Raw genomic sequence first — 13,842 nt, 5'->3', positions numbered from 1 at the left:
TTTTTTTTAGACAGGGTCTCACTATGCAGTTTGGGCTGGACTTGTGCTCACTTTTGTAGCCCCCAGGCTGGTCTCGAACTTGCAGAGATCCTCCTGGCTCAACCTCCTGAGTGCTGGGATTACAGGCATGCACCCGGTTCTGGGGACACACACATCCAGGGCCAGGACTGCATGGCATGTGGGGCCAGGGATCAATCAGGTCCTTGTGCTTGCTTATGCCTCTGAGCTAACTCCTCTGCCCCTGCCTGTGTGCTCTTGTCCTTTAAAATGCACCAGCTTTAATTCCTAGCATGGTAAATACTGATAGATGTGAAGCACAGAAACAAAGCCTTTGAGAGTCCTCAATTGCTTTTAAGAAACAAAGACCTCAGAGCAAAATGCTGGGACCACTGATACAGCTGTCAACACTTTGGAACTCAGCATGGCACAAGAATACGACTATATCACTGCGTCTTACCTGCGCTGTGACTCTCAGCAAGTTAGCCGGCTTACCTGAGCCCCCGTCTCCTTCTGTGCTACCGTACCTGCTTATAGTTGCGTGTGCACATGCAGTGAGATACGGTGTGTGGGGCACCCGATGCCAGGTCTGACGCAGCAGGAGGACGCTTGGCACAGGGATAGTCTATCTCTGGAGCAATGTACAAAGGAAGGATAAACTAAGAGCTTCTGTTCCCAGGGGTACAGGGTGCGGGCGACCAAGAGGGGAAGGAAGCAGGAAGCTTCTCCTTGCATAGTCTTCACTTAGAACACATAGTTTTCCAAAACTAATAATTTAATTAAAACCTAAAACAGAATTTCCTTACTCCTCGTAGAAAGTCAGGCCCAGTCGTTTGTGTGCCGCTGCGTTGTCTACAGTGCTCTGCGGCTGCAAATCTGTCTGTACAGAGAGCTCTGTGTGCACGGCAGGAGCTCTGGGCCCGAAGCACGGCTTTGTGCAGTTCTCGCACCCTGGCCTGAGCAGCACACACAAACACACCCTGTGCAGGTGCTGGCTAACCTGGTTGCTACGCACAGCTTGAGGAGGTGCGGCTTTCAAAAACGTACCTTTCTCTTCTGCATCATCACTTCTGCACATCCTCAAAGGTTTCCCAGCAGCACACAAATTATACTGGTTTCTTCCGTAAACAAAAAATGTGATGCTCTGGATGCCGCAACCATCACGGGCTGTCCCCTGTCCCTTTTGCAGGGGAACTTGTCAAAGCGCTCCATCTCTAGGCACTGATTCCGCTCAAGAGCACCCCACTCTCTGCACCCATTCCAGTCAGGCTCCTCTCCCTGTCACTCTGCTAAAAGGCCACTTTCTACCCACATCAGAAGCCTTTCTGTGCACTGAACATCCCAGTGTCACCCGGCCCTTCAGACCATGCCTGGCTTTGAAATCCCACTTCTGGGCTGGGGAGATAGCTCAGTGGAATAAGTGCTTGTCTGGCAAGCACAAGGTCCTGAGTTCAATCCCTGGTACCACCAAAACAAAAAATAAAATAAAATCCCGGATGGGCTCCCCCGGGTCGCTGCTCCGCCTGGCCCTCCCTCTGCAGCTGAGTGTGGCCCTGGGTCTCTCTGCTGGCCTGTGCTCTCTCCCTGTCTCCCTGGACTCCCCTGGGGGCCTCACCCCATGCTTGCTTCCTCACTTCATCCCCGCAGCTGGACTCCTTGCTCCCTGAGCACCCACCTGGGCCAGCCACCGGGGAGACACAGCAGAGCCTGAAGCCCCCGGCGCCTGGGCCCATGGAGCTCTAGAGCTCTAGCGAGAGGTGCAAATGAGCCAGACACATGGCACCTACACTGTGGGGTATGCAGGAAATCGGTGAGCACGTGGGGAAAAGCACCAAGCCAGGTAAAGGGAGTGGAAAATGCCGAGAGGCGGAGGAAAGTGCTAAGCGGGGGAGTTGCAGTTTTAGGTAGGCTGGATTCTGGGACCAGATGAACCACGGGCCGAGGGGGACTGGCAGGGGAATCAGCTGCCTCCTAGGCCTCGAGCAAGAGCTCACATCCGGGCACCCTGCATGGGGGAAGGGTAGATCCACCGAAAGGGAAGAGGGCAGGTGGGCAGGGCAGGTGGGCAGGGCAGGTGGGCAGGGCAGGTGGGCAGGGCAGGTGCTTCCTGTGAATGACGCGGGAGCCACGGCAGTTCTGAAGCAGAGGAGTGCTGTGGCCTGACTCAGCTTTCGGAAGACTCGGGCCACTCTGTGGACCCTGAGGGTAGAGGTTACAGATCGAGAGAGCAGGCTAAGGAACGTGCAGCAGCGTGGAGAGGACGACCGCCCGGGCAGGCCGGGAGGTGTGAAGACTCCTGGGACTCCGGGTGGGTTTTGAAGTTAAGCAAAAAATCAAAGACCATTTCCTAATGCCTAGATGTGAATGCGAGAGGAGAAGTGGATGAACCCAAAGGTTTTGGCCTACACCAGCCAAGAAGGAGTTGTCAGGAATTGAGAACTAGTGGACAGCACAAGGAAGCAGCTCCGCGGGGTGCAAACGACACCTTTCAGGCAGGGGAAGCAATCCCAGGGGGTAAGGGGGACCCGGTATAGGGATAAGTATCGCCTTCACTGGGCCCTGGACATGCGGAAAGCCTGCTGACACCCGGTCCCTCTCCTGACTGGGGCTGGACTGAACTATGTCTCAAAGTTGGAATGCTGATGCCCCCGCCCCACTGTGACTGCATAGAAAAGGCCTTTACAGAAGTAATTGGGGTTAAATGAGGTCAAGTGGGTGGTGCTGAGAGCCAGTAGGCCCTGTGTCCCTGTAAGAGGTAGGGGAGACCCCCCATGTGTCTCTCCCAGAAAAGAGGCCAGATGAGGTCACAGCAAGCAGGTGCCCTCCCCAAGCCAGGCGGGGAGAACGTCCCAGAAACTCGCCCTGGCACCAGATCCTCTTGGACCTCCAGGACACCGTGGAGCGGGGAGCAAAGCGTTTTGTTTTGAAGCTTCTCGGTCTGTAGCGTTTTTTGTTAAGGCAGCCTGAGAAGACAAACAGAACCCCCACGACTGTTCACAGGACAGCCAGAACAAACTCTTTAAGGTCTAAGTGGACTGTGGCCGCGCCCTTGCCCCGAGGCCTTCCGCAGTTTCCCTGTATTTGGCGGGAGTCCAATGCAGGACCTTGGCCCTCAGAATTCTCTGGCATCAGCGCCCTGATCTGATCACGCCCATCCCCCTCCTCCTGTGAGCCCTCGACCACCCAGCTCGCTCCTTTCAACAAAACCCCAAGTCTGCTCCCACCCTGGAGCATACAGCTTTTCCACTTACCTAAACAAAGGAAGGAAGTTTCTCGCCTCAGCCTTCGCACAACCGGTGTCTCCTGCATCCTTGTCTGCACGCGCCTTCCTCAAGGTTCTTCATTCATCTACTGAACAGGAATCCAGCTCACTCTTCCCCTTTGCAAATATCAACTCGCTGTTCTCTTCAGAGTTCACCACAGTTTCTAATTTCTCTCCTCTCTCTCATAAATTGCCTATTCTCCCTCGTTATAATACAATAGGGTAGACGGATGCCCTAGGTAGACTAATACCCTGCCTCCTACGATTTCTGCTGCACTGTTAGAACTTAGGAGGGTTCCCAGGTCACAGCAAGCCCTCCATCAATGATGTAGGCTTGAGTTGAATAAATGCAACACTTGGGCTGGGATAAGATTCTTTTCCATGTATTTTAGTACAGTTTTGAAGTATTTCCATAAAATAGATTACCAAGGTAGAATTGCTGGGTCACAGAATTGCCCATTTTTAATTTTGATCGATCCGAAGTGGTGCTTTTTAATATTTAGTGTGACTGATTTGTCACTTTAAAATTTAATTATCACAAATTTAATTCTTTGCTCTCCCCCTTTGAAAAATGAGCCGTTTCCAACATATTCTTGGGAAGAGTGTTCCCGTTCTTTTCATGGTAACAGAGACATCACTTCCTTTGGCAGAGACTTTAGTTTTGGCTTTACTGATTAAATTGATAGCCAGGTTGACCATAAAAAATACAAATTAAGTATCCTTTTGGCACTGACCTCCCTGTTATAAAATGAGTGATGTAATCTAATGACAGAAAAATACTACCCCTTCTATTTTACATATTACTCCCCTCTGGGTGTAGGTATTTGTTCAACATAGACATCAAACTGTACATAACACTGACACATGAATGTTCTACGATCAACATTTTAAGTTTGAAATTTTCAATTTTTCTCACAAAGAGCCCCTGGTGAGCCAAAGATGCTTATACAGAGCCATGACCTGAGCAGAGGAGCTGCACTGTGCTTTCTTGAATCTTTGGAACTGAGTTCTAGAACGTGAGCTGGAATCCAAGGTTGAAGATGCCATATACTTGCAGGGACCTCACTGTATTTTTGCAGAGTCCGGTGATGTCCCTTAACTTTTCCAGGTGCTGCCTAGCTGCTAGATCCACACAAGGGACTGGGGCAGGGTATGGCGGGCTGCACACAAACATGTCCCCACTCTCAGGAAGAGCGACAGCTCAGATGGACGGACGCAGTTAACGTAGAGTCAGGGCAGAAACCAGTCTAATTGTTTCAACTCAGGTCAGTTGTAACAATCTGCCTCATTTACTTCTGGATAAAAAGACAACCCCATATCCAAAGAACAACTGCAAATTTTGAAATAGAACAAGTGTTTGATACAGATTTTAAAAAAAATACTATTCCAAAGAAAACATTCTTCTATCACCTGGTACAAATGGCAATCCTTATTTGTTGGCTGAATAACACTTATGTCAATGAAAGAATGAAATCATTCTTAAGGGTTTCATTATTTTATCAGTCACTGATTGTGACCTATAACACTATAGGGCAAAATTCCAAAGCTCTTCCATTATCCCTTCAATTCACATTGTAGAGTTCTTTACACACACTTGTTTCTTCCAGTGTTTCGCCTAATGCCACTTACCTGGAGGGCACAGAGCATTGTGTGCCTTTCTCTGCAGCCCACCACTGATCTGCTCTCCTGAGAAGAGACCCCTCAGAGCCAGCAGCTGGCTGGTGTTTTCCATCTTGTGTCCCCATTGGTGCTCTGGAGTCCTACGTACAAGGGACATTCGAGAATGCGTAAGGACCGAGTGGAGCCGCTGAGCACTGCCCACGTGGGCAGCTCTCTCTGACACACAGTGGCCTGTCTTGCTCATCATACACCTCTCGGACACCTCACACAAGAGGCAAGAGCCTGTGGGGCTTTTTGTTTTCCTTTCTTGTGAGCTGATTTCTGATTCTGCATGTGCTACAAGAAGTCTTCGATGCCATTCACAGAAGTCTACTTTGCCCCACCTACTTAGAAACGCAGGGGTATCTCAGTTCACGAACTTCGTTTGCTCAATGATTTTGGAAAAGATGGCCATGTCTGTGCAGTGGTAGTCACAGTCCTGTTTGTCACCCAGTATGGAGTTTGCAATAAAAAAAAAAAAAATTGGCTAAATGCTTTTGCTTGCAAACAAAAATTGTGCACAAACAAAAGTGTTTGTGACCCGAGATGCCACCATAAGTAGACAGAGAAATCAATGGTAAAGCATGAAATTAATATGGGAAATGAGTAAAATATTTAAGAAAGTGTTAACTTCTCACAGCTTTGAAAGACTCATGCTCAGTTCATCAGAGATAAGTATTCACGTTTGATATCTGGCCAGCCGACAGTAAAGAAATATCATTTCTGACCTTGTAGTGGCGAGCCAGAGATCCATCCTGGTTTGAATTTTGAAAAAGGAAATACTAGATATAAATATGTGAATTGGCCTTTAAAGAATTTAAACCCTAACTTTATAAATGGAAAAGAAAAAAATAGCCTTGGAGAACTCATGCCTCAAATTATCGGGCTTTCAGAAATCCAGAAAAAAACACTTAGTGTTGGCTTGTCATCATTGCATGCATGAAAGTCACCCAGGTGACTATGCACTCCACCTGCATCCCAAGGCTTTCAGGTAGCAGTAAACAAGAGCTTCTCACTTGTTGTTGTTGTTGTTGTTGTTGTTGTTGTTGTCTAAACCAGAACCTCTGGCACTTGACTATATTCTTCCTTTCTTTTGTCCTGTTAGGAAAGTAGAATATGACTTGAAGTGCCTGGGTGGTAGATACATTTAAATCTAGACTGTTTTGAAGCTATCTACTGTGGAAAAAGGCAAAGTTTTTATGTACTTACTCTTGCTCTAAGATTGGGTATTTATGATAACTAAGGAGGCCTTGGAAGCCTACCAGCTGGTCGGGATTTACAAGCCACAACTCATCAATTTTAGGATGAGAGAGAACAGTCAATGACAGGCAAAGGCAGAAGGAGCGCCTCTGGCTTGCAGTGAAGCGGATGGGGAGCAGGGAGATGAACCCCCCCTGGAGTACGGTGAGCACACGTGATGCCCGGCTCACGAGCACCGCAAGGCTCACGCATCACAGTGCAGGCTCCTTGTTGGCAGAAGGGTGAAAGATTCCTCAGGGCTAAGGTAAGTGGGTTTAGTGAAAATGCACCACAAAGACCACAGGGAAAGCGCTGGAAACTGCTGGATCATCAGATCAATAGCCTCAAAGATGACTAAGTTAGGTAGCTTTATGCAGTTTAAACATTTGTGCAGGGAGTATCCCCATGCAGCCTTTTATTGACAGCTAGAGATCAATGGTAATTTTTGATCATTTTCAACCTACATAAACCTATTGACCCCAAGGCCACCTGCGGGGCACTTCAAGTCCTCAAAAATAATCAGAGGAGATGGTGTAAAATTGTCAGACTGCTGAAGACTCCAAGTAGCTTCACATGTCCCTGAGAACAGAGTTGAGAGGTTAAAATGTAGTTCAGGTTGCCAGCAGAACCTCAACTGGCAGAGCATTACAGAGCATCTTGTCTTCATGCCTTATCAAGTGATGTACCGATTTGTATGTTGACCCTGACTTCTATGCATATAAACTTTAAACTTGAAAGAGGCTAAATTTCATTGGAAATATTAGATTTTAGAGAAAGAATTGTATCTAATACCATTTTTCCTGTTCTTCCTTTATTATGTTGTTCCCTTCATCTGCTGCCTAACCAAAGTAGCTAAGAGACATCTAGATTAAAACAATATATTCTATCTCAACAGGAAGGCTATGGACAAGGGGTAGGATGGATGTCGACAACCGAGAGCAATGCAACTTGGTATCTCAGGGTCAAAAGGAACAGGAGATGTAGCTCAAAAGAATCAACAGCTGGGAGGAGCATAGGAAAGGAAAGAACAAAATTATGCAGGAAAGAACAAAACTGTGACGATGGAGAGGAAGACGCATGAAAATGCAGACCCTCTTCAAACAAGAAAGGGGAGGACAGTGGAGGAAGGAACAGGGCACACGAGGGAAAAGGATGGGCAGCGCAGAGGAGCAAGAGGAGGGACATTTGCTTCATGGTGACCTTCGCTAGTCAGTGGGACAGAATGCTCCAGCTCCCAACAGAGAAGCCACACACCCAGCATTTAACCCACTGTGCTCAAGCAAAGAGTCTAAATTTAAAGAAAATCACAAGTAATTCAGTCAATGAACGAGACACAATCCAGGTCATTCGGGAAACTGCAGGCAGATCTTGCCACAGGTTCTTAAAGCAGCGATCATTGGTGTTAGAAATCCATTCAGAGGAGAATTGCGTAAATCGCTTCCTGACATGTAGATAGATAAATTTATAAGGACTATTTTGCTATTTTTAAATTTTCTTTACTTTTTCATTTGGCCCTTGCTAGTCATTGACAAAAAGCATGCCTGTTGTTGATATCTTTTTAGAGGATGTGTGATATTCTTTTTTTTTTCCCGGTGGTGGAAGGAGATAGCTCTTCAGAAGTAAGTCAATATAAGAACTTTAAATTTTGTTATACAGGAAGTTTTCCTCCTCACCACAACATGTGTTTAATTCATGATTTTAAAGATAAATAAGACCAGATGAAGCAAAATAACTGTTGCAACCACCCTTTGTCGGATCATTTCTGCAAGAATTTCTAGGCCAGGCCTGAGTAAAGCTGGACTCAGACAAGCAAGTCATGTTTCCACGTTAAATGGCGGGAATTTTGAGGCCAGACCATTGTGAATCCTTCTACTTTCAAGGATCTGAGCCATAAATGTTTATGAAAAGAATTTACAATGAAATCAGTTCTGTTATTTTTTTAATGGTTGCCTGGAGTGTGTTGGATGACTGAATGGTGGTTATTAATCATTAAGTACCCGTGCTACCGAAAGTGTTTGATAGCATTGCCACCTAGGGGCTGAATGGAATTCTCAGCCCTGAAATAAACTGTAATTGAGCAGGTGCTGCTATTGACAATCCACATATGTTTTTGCTTTATAGCCCACATGCTTTTCATGTTTCTTATGACAAAAGCGATCTCTAAGTGTCCCCCAACACCCTCCCTTTTTTATATATAATCTGTTCGAGGTGATTACAATTTGCTTTGGAGCGTATGCTGTTTTGGCATCTATTACTGAAGATTCTTGAACAAAGAATTATTCTTTTTTGCATTATTAATCTCGCCCGTGTTTGCCCTATTTCCAAAGAAAAGGAATCATTTATTGGAAAAGAATGTTTGTAATCAGCACTTGTAGCATCCTGAGATTTAGTATTCATTATGGTCATTCCAGTTCTGTGTTATATTTATCTAAAAGACCAATCCAATGTTGTGGAGAAATAAGTTTTTAAATATTTATGATCTAACTTTTAATATTTTAAAAAAGAGAAATTAGTATTTCTGTAAAATTTGTTTCAGAGTCTGTTCGCTTAGCAAATGTTTAAATATTAAAAGATTTCCAGAGGTTAGCTTGTAATATCATAATGGGACTTACTGAAATAGGAAAATTGACCTTATAGGTTTCTGATAGGTAAGAGAAATTGTGTTTTCTCTGCCTATGTCCAACACATAATGAAAAACATGAACAGAGTTGAAATTCTATAAACAAGAATGTGATGAAATAGTGTAAAAAATATTTCTACATTATTTTCAGCTCATCTAACAAATTTGTTTTAAAAGTTATGGTGTTTAATTGTGTTATCTTGCTTTAGATTTATTCAAAAATTTTATAGCCAGAAATTAAAGAGAATTTCCTTACATGCAAATGTATCTGATGCTCTTGGGTACCAATTCTCAGAAATAAAATCCTGTCTTAGTTATTTTCTCATTGCTGGGACAAAAAAAACCCAACACCAACAAATTAAATGAGGAAAGGTCTATTATAGCTCATAGTTCGTGGAGGCTTCAGTCCACAGTCAGCTGACTCCAAGGCCAGGTAGCATGGTGGAGGGGCACAATGGAGGAGAAACAGCCCGTGGCATGGCAAGCAGGAAGAAGTAAGCCTCCTTCTTCTTTCCTACTTTATTCCACCTCGGATGCAAGCCTATTGGTTGGTGCCATGCACACCCAGGGCAAATCTTCCACGATCCACACCCAGAACTATGCTAAACCAATCAGTGATCTAATCCAGTAGCACACACACATGATCCAGTATCACATACCCATGAGAGAGTCACGCCCCAAGCCCCACCTATTCACACAGGAGGCTTGCCAGGGGGAGGGGGGTATCTAGATTTAAACCATAACAGATCTTCTTCCTACCATGTAGCACTCCTTTCTCAACCACGGAAAAAGAAGAGCAATGAAGATTATCACATGTAAACATCTAACAAACCCAAAACACTCTCACATCTTACTAAATGTAGGTATCTTACTACCCGAGTCAAAACTTCCTAATTGGCAATAAATATGGTCTACAACAGAACATGGTAATTTGTGTGTGTGTATGTGTGTGTGTTTACCCATACATACATTACTGCCCCACTTACAGACATAATTCCTGCCTTAACCAGACAAACCCATGCAGTCCAGATGTGGGAAGAGGACCCCAGGGCCTTTGTAAACATTAAGATTCTTAGCTCTAGTTTCATTATGCAAAATATGTTAAATGTTTTTCTCCAAGCAGGTAAGAAAAAGATCTGTTGTCCTGTTTTATTTTTCTTTTTGGTCAATGAAGTCCAGATCCTCAAAGCCCCAGTAATAATTATTTTGGGTACTTTTCCTAGCTTTAGTTATGGTGTTTTTCACAAATGAGCACATTTGCACTTTTCCATTAATTATAGACTTCTCTTGGGGTGCTTGTACATTTATAGCTCAATGGGTTGATTGCTGTTTTCTTGTATGTTTTATGGGGTTTGTAAGATATAAATACACAGGAAGGGAGTGAAGGAGGGAGATGCAAGAGTCTTATGTATAAATAAACAGTACTGTGGATTAGAGAACTTGGATTGTTTGAATTAAGTCTCCAAACACGTAAGATTAATAGAGGAGGTAGTTAGCCACCTCTGCAATGCACTGAGGGTGGGTGCCACTGAGCTCCCTGTGAGCTGCTTACAGCCCTGTTCTGACGCTTCAGAAATGTGTTCAAAAGTTCACGGTGTACATCCTTTGGTTGCACATTCTGAAAACTCAAGAAGTTCATCTCAACCAACTTCCTGGGTGTCCTCAATCATACAATGTGAGGCACTACATTCAAGGTACCAGCAAGAACAAGAGCAAACACAGGGGCTTCTGGGTGATAATTTAGGACTCTGCGGTCGTAGTGTGCCTTTGGCCATGTACTTCAAAAAGTGGCCTCCAGCCTCCTCTAAACCCAACCTGTCCACTGTCTTACAGGGAACAAGCCGCCAAGCTCCCCTGTTTGGGCTGGAGCCATTCACAACATACCAGGTGGGCGTGGTGGCTGAGAACCATGCAGGAGAAGTTGCAAGTCCCTGGACTCCGGTTCAAACCTTAGAATCTTCCCCGAGTGGACTAAGCAACTTCATGGTGGACCAGAAAGAGAACGGCCGGGCATTCCTGCTCCAGTGGGCAGAGCCTGTGAGGGCCAACGGAGTGATTGAGGTGAGGGCACCCTGCCCAGCAGGTCAGGTCGGCAGAGGAGTTCCAGTGTGCTATGGGGGCGGGAGGAGGTAAGGGGGGACACCCATTGCAGCCTCTGCAGTTATCCCTGATAGCCTGATAGCTCCTCCAGGGATTTACTCACAGAACAAACTAGGTCACGTGGGTGTGATGCGCCCTAAGGCCCCAGCACAAGCTCCAAGGGCTCCCATGGATTATCAATAATCCACGCAACTCCCCAGGGATCACCTCACGTAGATCTCATCATTCCCACTAGGTGGCTGCTGCTGCACAACACGGGGCCTCACTAAACAAGTCACAAGTGTCTGCAGACTGCCCAGGAAGCCCACTGTACAAATGTCCCGCACATACCTAGGTGTCACTAGTCTGCAGGTACAGAAGTGCTAAGTGTGCATGAACGGCACATTGTGATGCTTTGAGCCCTACCTCCCAGGAAGCTGGACCTCCCTTCCTTCCACTGGACCTCACCTATGGGTCCCAGCCGCCACCTCTACTCCCCACCTCCCCCAGCCCCACATGCAATAGGTACCTCCATATCCCAGGACAGTACCTTCAGCACCTGCAGCTGCTGTCACCACCACCCTCACCTGTCCCCCTGCTCCTCCTAAGGGTGCAGAGACCCCCACTTAGTTCCTTGCACAGAGCAGCAGAGACCAAGCTGCAGCTTGTCCCAAAGCTTCCAGAATCCTCTCTGAGAGTGACGGCAGGAAGGAGCACACAGCTGACCTAGATCAGAGCTTGGAGCTCCTAGCCCAGGCCACACTCGTGGCATCCCTGGACCTCAAGAAGTGACAGAGACAAGCACTTTCCAGTAGCCAGGCAGCGCAGACACCAGACACCGAGGCCCCTAGGCTGGGGCAAGAGGCTCAGGCTCCAGCAAGCACATCCCACAGTCATGAGCAGCCGGAAGTTCCCCAGAAAGTCCCTCTCCGTCACTCCCATTAGCCCTCTCTAGAAGTGTTTGTGTCCCTGCCCAGTGTCTGCTGCTCCCTGGCATGATTGACAACAGAAATATTGACTCCTCTGCCTCCGTTTATTTTTCGCCAAATATTTATTGAGCTTCTACTAAGTGCCATGCACTTATTCAGGAGTGAACAAGACAGGAAAGGTCCCTGCTATCACAGCCCTTACGTGTGTATGAATAAGTGTGGGGGAGTCGACGGGAGGAGGACGGAGAGGCAAACAGAACGCTGGTAAATAAACTAGGGCGTTTCAGCAAGCAACGGATGCTATAAAGAAAATTAAATAGAGCAATGCAATTATGCCTGCTCAGGCTATTTCAGAAGGGATAATCATTTGAATTGAGCTGGCATTTGCGCTGAGCCCTGGATGACAAGACAGTCATTCGTGTGAAGACACGGGAGCAAAGTATTCCAGAGGAAGCGAAGAGCAAGCGCAAGACGAGGAGCTGGGAGTGGAGCTGGTGCAGTTACTGAAAGGAAGAAAGGTGTCACGGGTTCAGCACTGGGAAGCAGGGAAAGCTGGCTCCGGGAGACTGGAGGAACTGGCCCAAGGCGGGTTGTGCTCAATCCCGTGGGCTGTGGCAAGGAGCCGGGAAGGAAACTCCTAAAGGCGTTAAGCAAGAGTAGAGTGAGCAAGTGCATGTCTCCACACACGCTACTGGCTGCTGCAGGGAAAGTGGACCGCAAGGGGATTGGTGCAGTTAGGAAGTTGTTGGAGAGTTCAGGGTAGGAGGGATGGAGGCTTAGATTACAGTGCGGGACAGGGAGTGGAGAAATACGGGTGCACTGGAGATAGACCAAGAAGGTAGAGGCGGAAACTTTTTAGTGGAGTGGATGCAGAGCATGAAGGGAAAAGGCACTGCACAGTGGTGACTAGGCCTTGACCTTTAACACTGGGAGATGTTCAGGTCTGAGGGCCAAGCAGGAGGTGAGGGGCACTAAGCCCACAACTCTCAGTCTTCACTGAGATAAGGCTGGCATCTGCGGGGTGGGTGGCACTAGGCCATGGCGCTGAGGAGATTCGCTGTGGAAAGAAAGTATGGAGTGATGACGAGAGCTGGACATGGGGAGCATGCAAGGGCAAGAGCAGGATGGGAGCCAGTGAAAAGTGAAGAGCTGACGGAGGAGAAGGGAGCGGGTGTCCTGCAGGTGAAGAGGACGGATTCCAGATCTGGTCAGTGAGGAAGGAAGGACAGCAGCGCACTGCCGTTTAGGTGAGAAGGAAAGCATGCAGGCTGGGAGTCGCAGCCCCATGACTCCAATGCTCTGGGAGGGTGAGGCAGGAAGATCAGAAGTGCTAGCTCAGCCTGGGCAAACTAGCAAGTTCAAGAGACCACGACTGAAAATGAAAGGGGCTGGGGTTGCACCCTTTTGTGAAGAAGGCCTTGGGTTCTGTGACCAATACAAAGGAAAGAAAAACCAAGGATGGAAGGAAGGGAGGGAGGGAGGGAGGGAGGGAGGGAGGGATAACAATGGAGAGTATCTAGGGGATTGTGGTGTTGAGAAGTTTTACTTAAAAATCAATGAAACAAACTAGAGCACATTTAGACATGAATGGAAAACAGTCAGAAAAGAAGATAAATTAATGGTGGAGGAAATAATGAGAATAATTGTGAGAGTGAAGTTGTTAGGAAGGATGGGCAGATGGCATGCAGAAGTCGGGCGGCTCCAAATAGGGGCCCAGGTGCTTCCTCTGCAGCAAAGGGGGAAAGGCAGGAGGAGGCACTCCTCAGCTTGCATCAGATAAACCCAGCATAAGTGCAGTACTGTTAAATAGTGTGCTTGACACACAGAACCTAGAGAAGGGCCTAGCTTGGCCCCGCCTACTTCAGGTGTTCTTGGAGCACTCTGAGAATGTCAGCCAGCAGCTGATCAAGGTCATCTCCCACTGATCATCTCCCACGAATTACAAGGAGCTGTGGATTATCTCTGTAATATATTGATCGTGTACTGAAACTAAGAAACAAAATGGTGGCTGTGGGATGTGGGTCAGTAGTGAATAGCCTGGGTTCCATCTCCAGCAC

The 13,842-nt window shown here is 47.0% G+C and overlaps 1 protein-coding gene across 1 annotated transcript in view; it reads left to right on the top strand.

The window, feature by feature from the left end:
• Ush2a (usherin) overlaps positions 1 to 13,842 on the top strand; it is a 732,353-nt gene that overhangs the window by 668,080 nt on the left and 50,431 nt on the right. Inside the window, exon 61 of the mRNA XM_004626936.2 lies at positions 10,611 to 10,838. Coding sequence (XP_004626993.1) covers positions 10,611 to 10,838 — 228 coding nt within the window. The remainder of the gene's footprint in view (positions 1 to 10,610; positions 10,839 to 13,842) is intronic.

Source organism: Octodon degus, unplaced genomic scaffold (assembly GCF_000260255.1).
Source record: "Octodon degus isolate 3935 unplaced genomic scaffold, OctDeg1.0 scaffold00017, whole genome shotgun sequence".
In the NCBI taxonomy this organism is placed as follows: Eukaryota; Metazoa; Chordata; class Mammalia; order Rodentia; family Octodontidae; genus Octodon; species Octodon degus.
Note: the sequence above shows the minus strand (reverse complement) of the source record. Positions and strands in the feature narration are given on the sequence as shown.